Source organism: Equus caballus, chromosome 1, assembly GCF_041296265.1.
Source record: "Equus caballus isolate H_3958 breed thoroughbred chromosome 1, TB-T2T, whole genome shotgun sequence".
NCBI lineage: Eukaryota > Metazoa > Chordata > Mammalia > Perissodactyla > Equidae > Equus > Equus caballus.
The window spans coordinates 7,056,530-7,077,372 of NC_091684.1; the positions used below are offsets into that span (position 1 = coordinate 7,056,530).

General features: G+C 44.9%; 1 protein-coding gene across 2 annotated transcripts in view; it reads right to left on the bottom strand.

The window, feature by feature from the left end:
- DOCK1 (dedicator of cytokinesis 1) overlaps positions 1–20,843 on the bottom strand; it is a 503,869-nt gene that overhangs the window by 383,154 nt on the left and 99,872 nt on the right. For both annotated transcript variants that reach the window (XM_023637097.2, XM_023637090.2), the window contains exons 17-22: positions 16,033–16,136; positions 15,462–15,645; positions 10,876–10,973; positions 6,533–6,622; positions 6,084–6,184; positions 1,880–2,014 (exon numbers count right to left, since the gene is read on the bottom strand). In XM_023637097.2, the coding sequence (XP_023492865.1) occupies positions 1,880–2,014; positions 6,084–6,184; positions 6,533–6,622; positions 10,876–10,973; positions 15,462–15,645; positions 16,033–16,136 (712 nt within the window). The remainder of the gene's footprint in view (positions 1–1,879; positions 2,015–6,083; positions 6,185–6,532; positions 6,623–10,875; positions 10,974–15,461; positions 15,646–16,032; positions 16,137–20,843) is intronic.

Here is a 20,843-nt window from a genome sequence, read left to right on the forward strand (position 1 = left end):
TCTGAATGAGAAGGAAAGTCAGCCGTGTATTTAGAAAGGAGATGAGCATCATCAAACCCTGACTCATTGTCATATTGATCAAAAATGGTACAAGATTAAAAGTTTTTCAAATAAAATATGATAAAACCCATGTCACCTGACTGTTCCATTCATTCACATTGATCATCTAACCTTAGTGAGAGGTTTAGGGTAATCCAAGATTTAAAATTAGTGGGAAAAATATAAAAGCAAGATAGAGAGTGCCAAGAATAATCAAATTAACTTTATTAATTAAAAATTAATAGAATTAATTTTATTAAATTAATAGACTAGAATTAATTTTATTGAAAAAAATAAAGGAAAACAAAACCTAGTTTACTTGGTCATCTTTCACACCTGACACTGAGAAAAATCATACATGGCTTTGCCCCTTAAGAAAAGAGAAGGCTTTGCTCCACATCAAGATTCACGCCTATCCATAATAAGCAAAATAAAAGAGTGTGCCTTTGATGTCTTAGTCAAGGATGATAGCATGATGGCCTCAAACTGTGCGTCTTCATACATAAAAACGGCAGCATAGAGTATTGTTTAAATCTTGGGAACCCCAGAGTGAACACAACCTCTATCAATCCTTGACCAGTAACACAGGCACTGTAACCACTGATCAGTGATGGGCACCACCCTGTTTGTGACTTTTATACCTCTACACACAGTCAATAACTTACTCCTTTAGCTTTACTTGCACCATGGTGCACACGAGATTGGATTCTGAATGTCTTCCCTTTCTCCTGGGCCCTTCTGGAGAAGGCTACTTCAGGCCAACAAAGATAAAGTGAAGAGGAAATAGAGAGGTACTGATTTGGGTCCACACTGGTTCAATTCTCAGTTTTCATGGATATGTTTCAAGAGCACTGTGCTTTTAAAAGGTGATGTGTATTCCCTAAGCGAGAGGGACATTGGTTCATGACCTCCATCTCTGTGCTTAGAACTCACTACAAGAACATCAACTTCGAATAACCAACATGAAGCAACATCACTCAGGGTAGGTCACCCAAAGCAGTTGTTTCTTCCTCCAAAAGAAACAAGCAGAGTGAGTCGTCTTCCACACCTCAGTGTTCAACTGACCTCTTTTCCACATCTCCTCATTCATAGAGTTAAATATGATAGGTCAACTGAAAGCTCTTTTATTTTAGCACAGCTCTTAATCTATAGATATCTAGAAAAAAATATTAATGTTCTCTATAAATAAGGAAGTCATAAACACCCCAATCCACTTTAAAGTTCAAAAACAATACATAAATTCATCCAGATAGCATGCGAAAGATGTCACTAAGCTGAAACAATCAAGCGTCCATCCACACAGCCATTTCCAATGTGGGAATATCTCTATAGAAACAAAACATTGCTCTGCTGGAAGGAAAGGGAGGAGGAAGCCCCACATTTTTCCCAAGTGAGGCAATTTAACTTGGTTTTGGCTTTTGCTTTGTTACTGTTTTGTTTTAATTTTGTTTGTTCTTTGAGGGCTTTTTTCCATCTAAGATCTACTGAGAAGAACTTCAGAACCCTTGGTGTACACCCTGCACTTCCGTGGAAGGACTGGGAACACTTTCAACAGACAATGTTCGACTCTCATGCACACACTGCAGACTGAGGAACAGGGCTCAAACTCAGACTCAGGGCTTGCATTTCACTGCCCGGGGAGAAGTCATGGTAAGGAGGGGCTACTCCACCGCAGTGCTGCCATCTATGACTGCTCTGTCAGGCTAGAAAGCAAGGAAAGGAAGGAAAAAGAGGAGAGGAAGGAAAAGAAGAAGAAAGAGGAAGGGGAAAGGAGAAGAAAAACGAAGGCGTCAAGGATTTCCCAGAATTCCCCTACAGAGCCAGCACGGGCGATACCTACTGATTGAACAGGATCCGGGAGCGCACAATAAACTTGAAGATGTACTCTAAAGCTTTCATAGCTTTGTACAGCTGGTCATTTATTCCTGGCTTCTCAGCATTGTCCACATAGTTCCTTAAAACTTTTGTCAGCTTCCTATTCATAATGGAAACACAAATAAATAAGTTCAGAAAATTGCAGTATCTCAACGCCTAACTGGAACAGAAATACACAAGTGGGTTATTTTTATTTTGGTTTATGCATATTTGTAAAATGTATTCTCAACAGAGAAAGTGACCCATAAAATAACTCTCAGAAGAGTGAGATCTGAGCATTTAATGAGCACTTCCGAAGTTTCAGATGTTTTCCTAAGCTTTTAAATGTATTATGTAATTTAATCTTCACAACAACACTATAAGGCAAGGAGGAGGGTGTTATCCCTAATTTACAGATGACGAAGCACAGGCTTAGATAGGTAAACTAGCTTTCCCAATGTTAAATAACAAAATCAAAGGGATCTCCTCTACAGCCATATCAGTTTCTGTAATTCTCTCTTTTTTTTTTTTACACTGAGCATGTGATATTTTCAAATTACAGAGGCAGTGGTAATAATAATCAATTTTTAATTCTGCCCAAACTTCTATATTTTCTACCACTACTGGCCCATAAACTAATAATCATTGTTCATTGTAAGAATGATTCTCAAGCAACCCTTCTAAATCATAAAAGCCAACTTAATTAACTTCAATATAGTTGCGATTTTTAGTGTCCTGGGCTGCACGGTAACTCTCCAAAAACTTGCAGCATACGTGCAACCTGCATGACAACCACCACCAAGATTATCCCATTAACCAAACGTGTCTGCTCCGCAACTTCTCATGTAATCAACAGGAATTCACTGTGGCTTTTAAATATTCATCATAGTTACCAAAAAAACCTGCTAGGATACTGACAGCATTTCCAGTTAGGCTGTGAGCCAGTATGCCTCAGACTGTTCATTGAGATTATTATGAGACCCTCTTAAGAGCAAAGGTGACTTCAGCTAGGGATGACCTGGAAACAGTCCTGAGATTAACGATTTCACTGATAAATCACAAGAAAAAGCTTTCTAGGCGCCTAAGTGAATATGAAGTCATTTCTAACACTGACTGGGTTGCAGAACTCTGGCAAAGAAACCTGACAGGACTAGAGAAGCATTTGTGCAAGTGTGTTTGAAAGAAGCTAGGCAGAGGGATCCTCTTTCCACAGGCCCCACGGGACCCTATGCTGGCAAGGGTGGCTCAGCATATACCTCTCCTGGTGGTTCTCAAGGAACAATAGGACATCTAAAGTGGCATAAAACCTGTTTGACTCAGTTTAACTTATTTTCCCAAACTTACTGGACCTTTTCTTATTAAAACCTATTGATATGCCAAGGAATATACATTCCATAGAATGCATTTTGGGAACTCTTCCAACAGATTAATCACCAAAAAGGATAAAAAGAAGGAATGATTTGCAAAGAGAATGACCCAGAACCAGAAAATTAATCTGGAAGTCAAAAGACCCACATCCATATATGCCAGGCCATCTTGTAACCCCCAAACCCCTTGGCACTAGCTGAGAGGGTCAGATCAAGTGGAGCATCAATTAAGTGGGAGGGAAGCATGACTCAGCTCCCGGAAAGGTAGCTCTGTGGACAGAAAGGAGCCTATCCTGCTGGTTTTCTCGACCAACAGTCCCCAAAGCCTATGCCTCGCTCCCTTCTCACTCGGACCAGCACCGGTCACTTTGATGGGGGCCCAGCACCCGTGAACTGGCCATGCAGGGGAGCTGTCTATGAGAGTTGCAGCACCAAGCAATAACACCCATTGCCCATAGTCATCTTTTTTCTTTAAAGATTTTATTTTTTCCATTTTCTCCCCAAAGCCCCCCGGTACATAGTTGTGTATTCTTCGTTGTGGGTCCTTCTAGTTGTGGCATGTGGGACGCTGCCTCAGCGTGGTCTGATGAGCAGTGCCATGTCCGCGCCCAGGATTCGAACTAACGAAACACTGGGCCGCCTGCTGCGGAGCGCGCGAACTTAACCACTCGGCCACGGGGCCAGCCCCTGCCCATAGTCATCTTTAATTTCTCCTCTTGGAGTTGTTTGTGAAGAAAGGCTAAAAGCTCTCAAACTACCTGGACAAGAGTCTAACCTAAGTCCACGCCTGCCAAGGCTTCCAGAGGAAAAGGGGCAGAGACTCTCTGTGATAACACTTAGTCCTACAAGGACCCCTTGCTCAGAGAATGCCGTAAGCACTTCATTAGCACAGAGACACCCTTCCACAATTTGGTTAGAACTGTGTAAATCACAATTATCTCCTTTGGTATTTCAAGGCGTAAATACTCAGGTTCAAACTGCTGAGGAACCCACTTTGGGCTGCTAGTTTATCAAAACATGATAAGAATACTCATTTTTCAAAATGAGTACTTCCTTTCCAGCAGATTACAGAGACTGAATGAAAGGATACCAATTCTTGACTCAGTCCCATCATAACTTAAAGATAAAGTGGTTCTTTTTGTTTCTGCCATTTATCAACTTGCCAAAACTCCCCGATTTTCCTTTCTAGGAGAATAAGTGCATGTATTCTTGCCCCAAAGGCATGGCAAGGAAGAGGGCTGCCAACAAAAGGATCTGGAACGCAATGTGGTAGGCTTATTCAGTGTTTTGATTTCCTGAGATTAAAGTACAAAATCTAATCTGAGAAGAGCGGTTTGGCCATGTTTCAATAAAGAAGCAGAACCGTGACAGTGACACAGAAGGCGATCACATCACATTAAGAGCAGTTTACAGGCCACTTCCATGAACCCCGTTCTATTTCCACGAACAGGCTACATTTTAGTTGCTATAGCAAGATGGTGCCACTGATCTGCTCTCCCCACAGTCTGTAAGGAACTGTCCGAAGTGTGGACAAACCTGGGCATCTCCGGTGAGAGAAGGAAATGTTTTAAACAAACACTGATTAGCAAGCAAGCACAAAGGACCTATCTGGCTTGTTCTGTGTGCGTGAGGACCTCGGCTGCAGCTCTCTGCCCCCTTGAGGCACCACCCACTGTCCTGCAATACACATGCGCTCGAGGCAGATGTGAAAGAATCAGGGACAGGACCGTGGGCATCAGATCTCTGACCTTGAGTTCACAGCTGCACACAGGCAAGGAAGACAGGTTTTGACCAATGGAGGCTCAAGACAGAGATGGGAGCTTTGACTCAATTTACTGGCACTAAAGAGAATTATTTCTCATGATTCTCAGCGGGATGTTCTTAAAGAAATTATTTAAATCTGTCTTTTTTCACTGCAACTCACACAATAAAAAGTTTGAATAAATGCCAATAAATCCCGCCATGAGAGAGAGAGAAAAGAGTAACTCACTATAATAATTCTAATTAACAAAACCTAACAATTGCTTAGTGCTTTCTAAGCGCAAAAGATGATTCCACGCTTGACATGTAATAACTTACTGAAATTCTCAGGAAACCCTACGATCATGCCCGTTTTACAGACAAGAAGCCTGAAGCCCAGAGAAGTTTAGCAACTTAAACCTGTAAGTGACAGAGCTGAAATGTCAGCCAGACAGCCCAGTCCCAGGACTGTGCTCCTCAGCATCAGGAGAGCAGCTTCTCAGGCCCAGGCAGCACACATCCCCTCTGCTGTTCCACTAGACCTCCAGTGGGGCATGTACGGGGATGTGGGGGCAGGTCAAGAGCAGCTGAGTGGGCAGTAAGAATCCTAGTTAGTTACAGCTGAAGCTTCAGGAACAAAAGGGAAGGCACTCTTTACAGAGCAGAGTGATATACTGAAAAGTACAAAACTGAATTTTATTCACACTGCACAACCACTAATCTCAGAACAGGAGCACATCCATGTATTCACTCATCAAACGCTCCTTGGGAAGCTGCAGTGTGGCAGGCACTCTGCACCCACGTATCAGTCTCATTGAACATAAACGGAAAATTTCAAAGACAAATGGAAGGTGTGGAGGAGAACGAGAATTTATTCCAGAATGTTATGATAATGTATCACACATCTCTTCCGACAAGATTTTGAGGTCCGTTGGGGGAAACAATAATTAACATTATCCTAGTAAATTCAGAGTTTTGAGGGGGGAAATGTACAATCATAAACAAATGTATATGGAGAAAACCCTTAACAAACAAACATGCAAAAAAGAAGTCCTGGTTTTAAAACAACAAAAAAGAACTTACGTGTAGGCTAACGTTGCACTGAAGTGTTTCTTAATGTAGGTTTCCAAAACAGGATTAAAATGCTGAAATTTTCTATCAGCAATGAGTCCAATGATAAATACCTGTTAATAATATTTTCATCAGCAAAATAATGCAAAGCAATTTGAGATCTCCTCTGAATCATGGGCACTACTATGTGAGTCGATAAAGTACATAACATTTTCAGACAGAAGTTAGTCAGCCAGAAGTTAGTCAGCCAGGTTACCTCTTCTTACTGAGAAATTACGTTTGCCTAACTATAGCGCTGCATTGAAAGAAACTTTCTCCCTCTCAATTCATCTGCTTTGATTGGATTTACAACTGAAAGCACTTTCAAGGTTCCGATGATGGATCCCCTCCCCCAGCTTCAAAGGCTGCAGCATGAAAGCGCACCTTAGTATTTGAGCAGATGAATAGTAAAGGCCTCTTACCAGAGCATCAAACACCAACGTATCAAAAGTCTCGCTCTCGGAGTTCTCCATCATGATGTTGAAGAGCGCGTCCAAGGTGTCCTGGAGGAACTACAGAGACACAAGAGGTCAGCCGACAAAGTAAACTCACCCAGCTTTCTCCCAGCCTAGAGTAACTACCATCTTTGGCCATACCCCCAACCCACCTTTCCCAAATGTCACCCATTAAGCCATTTTAACTTCAGGGATCTTCCCAGCCATTGGATGCATAAGACAAAAATTTGAGATGACTGAATTCAGAACAAAAACATGGCACCCTGAGTCAAACAGAAAGACCGGCAGCAGAGGGGTGACCTCTCAAGGAACCTTTCCAACCTATTCCCGATTTCTATCAGTCTGGTGACAAAGAGCTCAACAACAACCCTGGGAAGACTGCACGTGACTCACCCCATACACTCTGAGTGTAGGACCTGAGCTAGGGAGCAGGCAGAGGTCACACAGGGACAAATTTCCAGCTGAGTCTAATGAAGGACCTTCGACAGACCCACATGCCCCAGGACAGAAAAGGCAGGTGATTCGGAAACTGAGGTACACAGCAGAGCACCAGGAAGTACTTTTATTCAAGAGTAATTTAGAAATTCCTTTATATCCCACTATAATTCACCAAACAAATATCATAGCATAGAATGACAAAATATCATGAATTTAATGAAAAGAAAAAATGCGGAGACTTCAAAGTTATGTCCCACTAGAAACTGGCCTCAAACCTTATCCACATCCTCTCCCAAAAGATGTGTAAAATGAACCGAAAAACTATACTGGGAGTAATGAGTTCCCTGTTTGTGGAGGAGTTCAAGAATAGGCAGAATGCTATACAATGGAATATTGGCCAGAAAAAGGAATGAAAGATGGATACATCATCATTAGTCATTAGGGATATACAAACTGAAACCACAATGAGATATCACCTTACAACCATGATAATGGCTCTGATAAAAAGATCAGCAATAGTAAGTGTGGGCAAGGATGTAGAGAAATCAGAGCCCTTTACACTGCTTGTAGAAATGTAAAATGGTGTGATGGCTTTGGAAAACAGTTTGACAATTCTTCAAAGGCTTAAACAGAGATTTACCATATGACTCAATAATTTCATTGCCAGCTACATATCCAGCAGAATGGAAAACATATGTCCACACTAACACTTGTACACAAACATTCACAGTTGCTTTATCTGTAAAGATCCAAATGTGGAAACAACCCAAATGTCCATCAGGTGATGAATGGATAAACAAACGGTGGCATATCCATGCGATGGAATATTATTCAGCCATAAAAAGGAATGCAGTTCTGATACGAGCTACAATATGGTTGAACCTTGAAAGCATTATACTAAGCGAAAGCAGCCAGTCACAAAAGGTCATACACTGTGTGATTCAATGAATACAAAATATACAGAAACAGTCAAATCTCTGAAGACAGAAAGTAGATTGGTGGTTGCAGAGAAAGCGGGGAGTGAGTGCTAAAACGGATGGGGTTTCTTTTTCCGGTGATGAAAATGTTCTGAAGTTAGTGGTAACAGTTGCACAAGTCTATAAATATACTAAAAACCACTAAATTGTGCAGATTAAAAGGGTGAATTGCATTTTTATATGAATTAAATCTTAATGAAGTGGGTATTAAAAACAAACAGAGTAGATGAGATAGCCCCACAGCAGGGACAGCAACAAGATGGCTGAATGAGATCTCTGGTCCAGATCCTCCTGGATGGCTCAGCCCATGCACAGAATCCGAAAGGCCTTCGTGTCCCTACAGATGATCTCAAACTGTTGGAGTCCTCAGACTGAGGAAACAAACCATAGGGACCTGCTCCAAAACCAGTGCTCACCCCACTGCTTCCCCTTGTGCTGTGGCAACCTTGCAACAGCAGCCAATCCAACATCTCAGAGATCTCCCTTGGGAGGAAGAACGTGTTCCCAAAACTAGTAAGAGATCCGAAACCCACCACACATAAAATCCTCATTATATTCCACTGTGCCACCCTCCACCTATTTATGCCAGAAGTGTCACACACACACGGCAGGAGAAGGAAACCACACAAACAAGAGGGGCTCTATTTTGGACACCAAGGAATTCCTCAATGCCGTAATTATTGGGGCCTCTACCCCTCGTTACTTTTGTATCATTTCCCATCATGTTCAGATTGTAAAATCTTTCCAAGGTCAAAACTTTACACTATCTGCTAACAGCCCAATGTTATTGCCAACAGACTCACCAGGTGCCCAGCCCTGGCCCATCACGGTTCACGCAGAGTCCCGGCAATAGGTCTACCCACCCCATCCAGGGAAAATGGCACCGTCAGTAGCACAGAAGCATGACAGCAGAGAGCCGAGCAAGACAGCAGAGAGCTGCAGCCCTGTTGCTCTGGCTGTAGAGCCCCAGTGGTGCGGGAATACGAGCTGAAGGAGGTCCCTCACACCGGGCCATGAAAGGGCTTCTTTCAACACCCATCCTCTCACTAAGACTTCCTACGGGAGGAACAAAATCACTGTTTTCAGTTTACGCCAAAATGGGAGACTGTATCTTTTACTAAATAAGGAGATACTTTTCTCAATCTATCAAGCACTGTCATCTCTCTCCCACCAGTTATGAATATACAGAAGGGAGGCTTTGAATAAATGGCACAAACACTCAGTCTATCAGTGTCCTTAAATAGGGGAAATGTGGCCCCATCCACGCTGGCAATCCCTCCAGTGCTGACTCCCATTCACTGCCCTGTGGCCTAAGACATGTCAATTCACCTCTTTAGGCGTACAGGGTGTACAGGATGCACTGGTAATGGGAAAGAATAAAATCAGATAAACCAGGTAAGGGATGGACAGGTCATCCAGGCCTGAGCGGTACTGTGTACACAGGAAGGAGAGGGAAGCTGTGAAAACCATGTCCAGGGATGAACAACAGGATTTGATAATAGATTAGGTAAGGGTAATGGAGGAGAAGAAGAGGAAAAGATGGTTCCAGATTTTCCCTGGTAAGTGCAACAAGGGGTCAACAGAAATACAACTAATTCCTGACAAGATACAGGGACTTAAAAATGAAAAGGGACAGAATTTCATTAACTGCATGTCTTCTAAAGTTATGCTAACTCATTCACCCAGTTTCCATCTGAATCAGGGAATTTAGAGAACCCAAGAAAGTTTAAAACGCAATTAACATTGTCCAAGCCAGAGGTAAAAGACAAAAACCTGAAAAGATGATTAAAATTGGAAGATAAGCAAGGACATGTTTGAATGGCTATACAATGAACTTAGGAAAGTGGTGCAACCAAATTAATTTACACTGGAGTTAACCACATTGCTGTTTAATTAAGGCCACTTTAAGTAATTAATTTTTACAGAGATAAGGAGGTCTCGTTCTGCAAGCACTTCTCATGGAGGGTGAAGAACTGAGGCAGCGACAGACAGACCTGGTGTAGAGACCTCACTCACAAATCACAAGTGGGGACCGGCTTACTGTCCGCCAGCCAAAATGGAGCATTCTGAAAATGAAAATGCGTTTCCTCATGTACAAGGAAAAGTCATGTGAGCAGATGAGAGGTAAGGAGAGCCCAATACTGAAGAGAACATCAGAACCACCAACCATTACCCAATAAAGAATTAAAGAATTTGAACACTCAAAGGGATCTCAGATCACCTTAGTCTGTCCTATCATATAAATAAAGATAAAGATTCGAGAGGGCACCTAACATTTCTCCAGAGCCTGCGATGTGTGAGACTGAGAAATGAGTCCAAGATCATAAGGGAGGAAAACAGCCAAGACAACAATCTCAGCTCTGATCTTCGTGACACACCCCTTATCTCCCCCCATCAATTACAGAAGTTCTAGGGGAGTGGTAAGCCAGGGCGGATAGTAATGGTGACAGGAATGGCAATGACAATGATAATAACAATCAGACCCAACACTCCTTGAGCACCTCCCACCTGTCAGACACAGGCTTTCATATCTCATTTAACCTCCACCACCCTCTGAAGACGGCATGATTGTTGTCTCCATTTTCCAACAGGGGACAGTGAGGCTTACAGAGCTTACTCAACTTTGTCAGTCGTGCAGCGAGGACCCATTTGGAAGAGGAACCAGAACCCAAGACTGGGTTGATTCCAAAGCCCATTTCCTTCACAGTGAGGCCAGACCACCCTCCAAGACCAGAGTCCAAGAGGGATTCTGTCCACTCAGAGGTGTATGTCTATACCCAAAAGAAAGTAGTTGTTAAAGGGATCATAACCACAATCCCATACTACCTTTGGAGGCAGTGCCTACATCCATTAATATATGGACAGAAAACAGCCCAACCCTGGGCTCTGTGTTACCTTCACCACTTCGCCACCGTCCACTTTCATCAGCTGCCTCAGGTTCTGCTGCAGCAAGTTGGTGTTGGAACGCCACTTCAAGAGCCCCAGCAGGTCCACTGCAAACGGAAAACCACCATCAGTTCCTGCGAGCAAGAGCTCCGTCTCCCTTATTCACGTACCACATGAGGTTCTTGTCCACATAATGTTTTAAAGAGAAAAATCAACCCTATTTGGAAACATTCACCAGCTAAATATTTCCTTACTTTCTAGCGACATACCTGGCACCTAGTGTGGCTGAATTCATTATTTCCACCAACATTTACTATGAAATGATTTCCCTTTAGAAGCTTTAAAAATATATTTGGGAGCCTAAGAAAGAAGGACTGGCCTCTCCAACCCACAAGAAGGCAGATTCCAAGCAGCAGCAGGTCTGGAAGGAGGCAGCTCACCCACAAAGTGCTGGCCTGGCATCTGCTACGAAGGGGTCTTTCCTGTTTGAGAGCAAGACTTTTTTTTTTAAGATAAAATAACTAACACTGATTCGAGTACTGAAACTGCAAGGTGACAGCACAGGAAGGAGACCGGACGCCTGGCTCCTGGGTCCCCTGCGGTGCTGAGCCTGCGACTACCCCCGCCTGGCCCTCCATGGCCATTGGTTCCTTAGGGGTGAATTTCTGTTTGCTTGTTTTGTAACAGAAAAATCACAGACTGATTGTATTGGTTTTCCCAGACTAAATGTGGAAGACGATGTCCAGAAACGACGCTGTTTAAGGCAGCAAGATGTTCCTTAAGGCATGGAGACAGCATCCCAAACCTCCCTAAAAAAGACCACACGCCTTGTCGACTTTCACTTGAAGTCATATTAATATCCCATCGTGAGAAAAAACACAATTAGCAAAGTACATCTAATTTACTGTTCATGCTCTTCGAGAATGAACTCCTGCTGCAGAAATTGGCTCCATAAGAAAAACTCTAGTTAATACTGAAAAGAAAAATATAATTTTGGCAATCGTTAGAATTTCAGGGAACACAAGACATCAACTGTAATTTAAGGACCAAACCACATCAAAGGCATATGCGTGATGAGCACCACAACACACGTTCTCATCTATGTCACCTCACCCCCAAGGACAGCTGACAAAGGAAAGGGCTAAAATGAGAGGATGAAAAGGGGAGAGCAGTCTAAAGTACTATGGAATATGTACAGCGGAGGATCAAATACCAGTGGGCCATGCCACCTTGGGCGAGTAAATTCACCTCAGTTTTCCTATCTGAACAATGGGTACGATGTTGCCTAACTCACAGGCTTGGTGCAAGAACTAAATGGTATGACCTGGAGAAAGCACTTCGCACGATGCCCAGCATAAAGACTAATGGCAGCAGTCTATCACAGGGATGATCAGGAATTGAACATTTTAGCCATTCATCATGGAAGTTAACATGTATTAACTTCTTTTCTTTTCTTTTCTTTTGCTGAGGAAGATTTGTCCTGAGCTAACACCTGCTGCCAATCTTCCTCTATTTTCTATGGGAGGCACCACAGCATGGCCACTGACAGACAAGTGGTATTGGTCCGAACTCAGGAACCAAACCCGGCCCGCCAAAGCAGAGCACGCCAAATCTAACCACTAGGCCACCAGGGCTGGTCCAACATGTTTTTAATTTCTAATCAAAAGTGAAGTAATGATAAAGGCTACATGCTGCCCAGACATGCTCTCAGTTCCAGGGTTAAGGCAGATTTCACTACTTACTAGTATTTTTATAATGGAGACTAGTTAATAATCTGGATCCCTCTCATGCAAAGTTCATGGCACTCTGCATGTGAGGGAGGCTGAGCTTTACCTCTGTGTTGTAAATTTGGGAAAAGCTACAACTGGGCAAATTTGAAGTGGAAGGGGCAGCACGTTTTAAGAAAACAGAGCTTGCCCAGCACCCCCAGCCACCCAGGTCAAACCAAACTCTCCCTCTCCACGTCCTCATTCTCTGGGAGCCACCGAAGTTGGCCCACAATAACACTGCATTTCATGACTTCTCTCTAATTATACAGTAAGCTAATTGAGGAGAGCAATCACATCTTACACTTCTTATTTCCCCCACAGCATCCAACATAATGCTGAGAACAGAGATGTTTAATACAAACCTCAATGAATAATTCAGCCTAAGCAATGGAACTTCACAGTAACAAATCATGGTTTTAGAAAATTGACTTCCTCAAATGAGAATCCGGAACTCGATGCTCAGATGCCCACTGAGGCAGCTCCATCTCGCACAGACCCGACATGCCATCATTCCGAGAAGAGGAATTGGTGGCTGGTATGAAATGAAAGCCAAAAGACGTCCCCCGCTCTACTCTTGATGAACAGCATCACATTGGAATTTCCTTGTTGCCCGGCAACGGTTAACAGCTGCTGCCAAGGCCAGGGTGCATCAGGGCGCTTGCTCACTCCCTCAGTTCCAGGGAGGGAACTACCCTGCGGCTGGTGAGATTCAAGGAGCTTGGAGGTCCAAGGAGGGATCGACATCATCCCCTGGGAGATTTCTCTAACGTAATACCTGGGGGATTTCCTAGTTCACAGTCCTCTTCTCCAGGGATGCGTGGGTTAACCAGGAATCTGTGGGTGAGCCTCACAACCTAACTGCTATTCAGAACATTGTTTTGACGGGGAAAATATGTTCAAGTTTCAAATAACTTCCAAACATGCTTTTGGAATATGACCCGTGCCTAAGACAGTGGCTTCCTACACAGTGAAAATGGCAATACACGGCAGTTCTCACACTGAAAAGGCACAGTGCCACACAGGTGGGGTGGTGACTCACCAGAAAGGCTGCCCCTGCCCTGAGTTTAATGAGACTTGGACAGTGTAGCCGTCAGGCTAATGGACGACCAGGGCCATATCTGACCTAAGGGGGCACCCTTTCCATAAGCCAGTCCCAAACCAGCACCCATCTTGCTGACCACACGCCCCCTGGGCACTAAATCTGAGAGCTCCCCGGGCATTCTCTACCCCTCCTCCGCTCGCACAGAACCCAAAGCCCCAGCTAACAGCTTTCATTTGCTCATGGAGATCATTGCCCCACAAGCTAGGAGAACTCATAACGCTTCGGACAAACTGTGATGATACCTGAAGGGTTTGACTGACGCCTTCCCTTGCACCGTTTACTCAGGACACAAGTAGGGAGGAGGCACAGCGTGCACTGCCCAGGACAGCAGGCGTGGCAAGGCTGAAAAAGGCCTGCACACCCAAACCCCCAGTGCACCTTCCACTACAAGGCAGTGGCTGCCACACGATGGGATTACTCCTGTCCTGTGTTTATCCCGTTAAAGTCCAAACATGACTGCTCCTCGGGCAACTGCGAGACTACTGCCAAGATTTACGGACAAGCCCCAGGGATGCAATTCATGTTAGCAACAGATATTAATAATCAAAACCCGCATCAGGTGGCTAAGAGGAAAAAATTGGATTTCCAAGCTGAGTTTCAAGAGTGCATCAAGTCACTCTGCACAGCTGCGATCCTGGCACTTGTGGGAGATGCAATTTTAAAGGCAGGATTTGTGCAGAGGAGACCCGGCCGCATCCAGCCTGTGCACTCTGAGTAAGAAGCACCCGGGCCAGACACCGTGTCACTGGGGAGGCCACAAGCAGTGGTGACAGAGCTCAGAGCAGCCTGGCGGACCCAGCACAGGAACACTGGGCACCATCTGATGCCGCATTAGGCTGCAGTTTGCTGTGCATGCATCAGCAAGGGGTGCCTTATGTCACCACCAGGGGGACTAGAAATATGATCAAAATCAACTTTTAAAAAAAAAAATCGGGGCCGGCCTGGTGGCTCAGCGGTTAAGTGCACATGTTCTCCTTTGGCAGCCAGGGGTTTGCTGGTTCAGATCCTGGGTGCGGACATGGCATGACTTGGCAAGCCATGCTGTGGTAGGCGTCCCACATAGAAAGTGGAGGAAGATGGGCACGGATGTTACCTCAGGGCCAGTCTTCCTCAGCAAAAAGAGGAGGATTGGCGGCAGATGTTAGCTCAGGGCAAATCTTCCTCAAAAAAACAAAAAAACTCGTAATTATCTCAATCAGTAGCTAGGAAAGATGAAGACACAAAGAGAGTGGGGGCCTTGCATCCCACAGTTCTGTAACCCTCACAAAGCCCACTGAGGCAGGCATTAGAACCACGTGCACGGACAAGGAAAAGGAGGTCCAGACAGGATCAGAGGTGCTAGTTCAAGGTCATTCCCAGGTTAGCCCAGGTCTAGGGCTCAACCCCAGATCTTTGATCTGATTCCAAATGCCGTGGACTTTCCCTTAAACCATGCTACTTTCCTTTGACCAAAAAGCCTTCTTCAGAGTAAACCCATTGCTTTCTCTTTATGGTCAATCCTTAGATCAACACTGGAGTGTGAATTCTGAAGTATGAAGGATGCCACCCCCACTTTCCTAGTCCATTGACATCCACACAGGCCATTGCAGAGGGACACCCTGAGTGCCCCAGAGGCAGTCTTCATGCACCTAGAGATGCCTCCTCTACCCAACAGGGGCAGCAAAAAGGATGCAGTCTCAGGGAGAACAAGTCCTGGGGTGAAAAGGTGTCCACTCCAAACTCACCATTCTGGGTAAGCTTGGTGGAGCAGACGAGAGTGGAGATCTGGAAGGAGTCTTTGCTGATGGTGCAGCTACCGAGACTCTGCATGCTCTTGCCCGTCGCCGAGTGGCCTTTCTCTTCTAACTCTGCCTTCGTGGAGGGCAGGCTCAAGTAGGTTGCAGCATCTTCCAGCTTCTTCGCTTCAGCCTGTAGTTTAAAGATGCAGTATGTTGAACACAATTCACAATCAGCCACATGCAATTCTTTTCGATCCTTTCTTATCCTTAATCCTTTAAGAATCACGATATTTGTTCTTTATAATTTGCTAAACTGTTTATTTTAATGATTCCCCTATTCCTGTAGATTAATGTTAACAGAGCATTTTTTTATAAAGCACTTAATGTGTTATTGTATATCATTTTCATTCATGAGGACCAGCAAAAGGGCTGGTCATCTGAAAGGTTCTTTTGCATAATTAAGTGTCACTAGATAGCAGCTTTCTCACAAAGATGGGAAATGTCAGCTCAGGTTAGGAGGCCCAGAAAGGACTGAAACAGTCAATATCAGTGATATTGCACCAATAAAACACTCTACCTTATAGACGATAAGATCGTGCTCTCCATCTCTGAGAGTGGTCCCATCATATCTCATCAGCTTTACAAAAGCTAGTGCAAATATCTTCTCAGATTTATCCTTAGCTGCAATAGAAATCAATAATCATCAAGTGCTGTCATGACAAACTAATATCATAAAATGCTATGAAGTTCCCTTTATGGAAAAATTACGAAATTTTATTGACAGATGTTAACATCAACATAAATAAATGGAGAAATGAACAGTGTTCACCAGTAGGAAGACTCCTATAATAAAGGAATAGTTGTGCTCAAATTAATCTGTAAATTCAAAGCAATTCCAATCAAAATCTCATGAAAGAGTTTCCTCCTGGAACTTGAAAACTCATTCTAGAGTAAAAGGCCAAGAGCAGCGGACGATTTTAAAGAAGGACAGGGCAGAAAGCCGGCAATACTAGAAACCATGAGTAATTAACTCTAAAGTGAGAATAAAGAAGACAGTGTGGTTTAACACAGGGACACACAGAACAATGCGAAGGGACAGGATCTGGAAACATAAAGCTGTCGCAATGAAGAGGCATAACGTTCACTAAGAAAATTGGCTATCATTATGGAAAAACGAAATAGATAGATTCCTACCTCATACCATCCACTAATGTAAATTACAGGTGGACTAAAGACCTGAATGTGAAATTTCGTTCTCTTTGGGAAGAAAGTTCTCCGCCCAGATATTTGCATGAGACTCATTCCCTCCTTGATTCAAGTTTCTGCTGAAGTACCACCTGCTCTGAAGTGACCAGCCTATCTAAAACAGTGAATCAGTAACCTGGTCATCCTCTTTCCCCTCACCTAACTTACCTTTCATCATAGATGCTATGGCTGAACTGTGTCCCCCAAAATCCTTATATTGAAGCCCTACCTCCATGTGACTGCCTTGGAAATAAAGCCCGTAAGGAGGTACTTAAGGTCAAAGGAGGTCCTAAGGGTGGAGCTCTGACCCCACAGAACTGGTGCCCTTCTAAGAAGAGGAGGAGACTCCAAAGGTCTCCCCCTCCATGTGAGTTCAAGTGAGAAGGTGGCATCTGCAACCAAGAAGAGAGCCCTCACCAGAACCCACCTCTACTGGCACCCTGATCTCACAATGCCAGCCTCCAGACCTGTGAGAAAGAAATTTCTGTGATTTAAGCCACCCAGCCTATGGTATTTCATTATGGCTGCCTGAGGGGACTAAGACAACAGCCCTTATGACTACCAGATTACCAGGGGCGCAGGGTGTGTGGGTGTGTACGTGTGTGTGTGAGAATTTGTTGTTGTTTATTCTTAGTTTCATCCACTGGACTTTGGAATACAACAGACTGTGTATTTTCTCACTGCTACTTTCCCAGTGCATGAAACAGTGCCTGGTGTATATTACTATTCATAAATATTTGCTCTAGTTGGGGAGATGCCAACAACAAACAAGTTCTTTCAGATAATAAAGAAAACAAAAATGCTGATTTGCTAAAGAGTGAGGGCAGGAGCAGGGATGATCCAGTTAGATGGCTGGAAAAAGTCTCTCTGAATAGATGGATGACCTAAGAGCCAAGATGCAAACCCTCCAGGGAAAGAGAGGATCAAAGGCAGAGGCCCTAGAGTGGGACCGGGCGTGGCTCGTTTGGGGACAGAAGCCAGTGTGGCTGGTGAGGACTGGGTGGTGAGGACTCCAAGGTAGGCAGGGGCCAGATCAGGTGGGGACGGATAAGGAGCCTGGACCGAGGAAATGGATTCCCCAAGAATTTCTCAAGATGCGATCTGAGTATAGCATGGAAACATTGGGTTTCATAGCCAGAAAATATCCTTAAAATTATATATCCCACATTCTCTTTTTAGAGATGAAAGGACACAGGTCAAAGAGGGAAGGAGCACACAGCCACACACCTTGAGTCAGGGACTCAAAACATTTACCCTAAGATGCCACTGCCTGAGATAACAGGTCTCACTAACCTTTGACCTCCTGGTGTCCAGCAGTGTCTGGCACATGGAGGGTCCTCACTAACCGCTGGCTAATTAGATGGATGAATGAATGATCCATCAACCAAAACTAAAGGAAAGGAGAAAAGTAAAAAGTATGTACCCTAGGACTTGAAAAAATAGCTTTGTAAAAGGGCACTAGAAAATGCAAAATATCTTAATGTTCTGGTGAGAAAGAACAGATCCTTCTAAGTTTGGGCTGACATGAAAAAAATAAAAACCTGTCTTGGTGAAAGCAGCCATGGGTTGGAAGGTGACCACACCTGTCAGCGGACGGCTTCCCCGTTGCCACTATTAATCGGCACAAGATACAAATGTGCACCTTTAATTAGCATTCCACGTCTTCACACAAGAGAATGGACTGCATTTGTTACAAGTTCATTAGCAGTCATTACAAGATACCCAACAAATTTACAAAACGTCAGGGGCCAGAGGAGGCAGCGCTGCCCCACCCAATGAGGCCCCCTACAAACAAGGGGAACTCAGCTCCTGGCGGGCTGGACCCGGGAGCTGCACGTCTGCTCGCATCCATGTAAAGCATGAGCTGATGCCTCTGGAATTGCTAACAAGTTGCTGGAGTGTGTTAGTCATGTCAGCACCAAACTTTCCAGCCCTAAGGACAGATCCCAGCGTGAGAAATCCCACCACTTGTTCTCTTTGCTCACCTCCACTTTAAGGGGAAAGCAGCTCACGTTTAGCTGGGGTGGGGGCAGGAGTGCCCAATGTGGCTTCAGTTCTTTCTACCTGTTTCTGACCCAAAGTATCTGCAGAGCGGCCACAGGAGAGGCTGCATGGCCACCATCATTCCAGCGGCAGACAGCTGGGAATTTCATCAGCATCACACTTCTGATGCTCAACACGTTTCCAAAACCCCACAAGCCATGGCCAGGGAGACTTCATTAATTACGCAAATGTGTCGCGTATGATGGGTGATAGCATCTTGTCTATAATGAGTACTTAAAACTGACAAGAAAAACAAGGATTTTGAAAATTAAAATGCTACAGAAGATATCCCTCTGCCCTAGTGTAATTTATTAATTCGAGAGAATGAGCATGTTATACAGGGGGAGCGTGCCTTTGAGACAAGTCCTCTGTGGATTTGAGAACTCCGTCTTTGCGCACCCCGGGCTCCCCACCTTCTTGCCTGCAGGCCACTGGGCCGTGCTCTGGTCTACTGCCCCCGCTGCTATTTCACTCCTGCAGGGCACAGGGCCCACCACTCCCTCTACGCGTTGGCTGAGGACACACCCGCCCCCAGAGCGTCCCTCATTCATGCACCCCACTCTGCTCACCCCATACGTCTGCCTAATTCCACGATACTCCCAGGCTGCTGTTCTCTACTTGGTTCTTGCAAGCTGACCTCACACCTCAACTCAAACCTAAATTCTGCGGGGGATCCCTCTCCGTGAGTTGTGTATACAGCAGTGGCTAAACAAAGAACAGGTGATGGAGTGGCCTTGCCACTCCCCAAAGGCATGAGTGTGGTGCTCAGGCACATGGACTGGGGTTTGGACCAGACCTCTTCCACTAATTGGGTGACTTTGTGCCCTGAGGTCTCTGAGCCTGAGTTCCCTTATCTGTAATAGGGGTAGTGATGATGACGATATTGGTATCACAGGGGATTGTTGTGAAGACAAATCCAAATAATACAGTAAAATACTTGTGCCGGGAGCACAGTAAGACATAGTGAATGCTAGTTAACATTTATTAATAGTCGTTCTTATCCAGAAGCTTTGACTATCAGAGAGTGCCATGCACGAATAGCAGATCCTGGCCCGCTGCCTAGTGGCCTGGACCTGGCCCTAAGGCAAGTTCGCAATGGTGGGCACTACTTTCCAAGCTGCCCAGCCTTCAGGACCCTGCTTCTCCCACCATTCAACTTGAACCTCGACCTCTTTTTTGCTGGACCTCTAGAGCCTGCTTAAACACTGGGACAGGATGAGGGGTGGAACGATGCCCCAGCTCACTTCTACCCACTCCCTCTAACCTCAACACAGCCACCCCACCACGATGGATGCCACGCTCTTCTAGAGCCCTTGGTCCAACGACCTCCCAGCCTCACCCCACCACATGTACACCTTCAGGCTGGTATCCACGCTCTCTACACACCCTGCAGCTCTCGTGTGCCACCATGCCTCCCCACACCTCTGAATAACAGTGGGTCTAGGCTTCTCACTGGCCCCACACGGGTCTACATACCCCCAGCATCAAACCTTTGCTCATGTGTTCACTCTCCCAGGCTTCTCCACTGCACCCCCTTCCCTGGCAGGCCCCACCCTTCAGCAAGGGCCTGGGTCTAGCAGGCCCTCAGAAACAGTAAAAAGGACAGACACGTTATCACAGTATCAGTGGCTTCTACAGAGCCCCTACTCTATGTCAGGCATTGTGCCAAGGGGTCGGCAGCCTCCATCTCCCTTAGTCTTTGAGACATCCCCAGGGCATTCTTATCCTCATGTGACAATGGGGATGCTGAGGCCCAAGCTGAAGCATCTGTGAGGCCACAAAGAGCCAGGATAAAGGAGCCCCATCCATGTGGCCCTGGCCCCATAGGGTCATTGGTGGCAAACACAGCCACAAAGACCACCCTTTCCCTCGATGGCGCAGCACACACAACCATAGCCAATTCTCACTGTCACTTTTGCTCCCAAATCTTAGCCCGCTGCCAACTGGATACAGACCACAAAGGGCAGGGGGCACATCTTCCTTTTCTGATATCTTACTTAAGAGTCTAACACAGGCTACATCCTTAGTAAACAATTAACCAACAAACATGGTGAGACAAACTTCAGTCACTGATAGCAAATTCTTTCTCAAGGTGAGTGA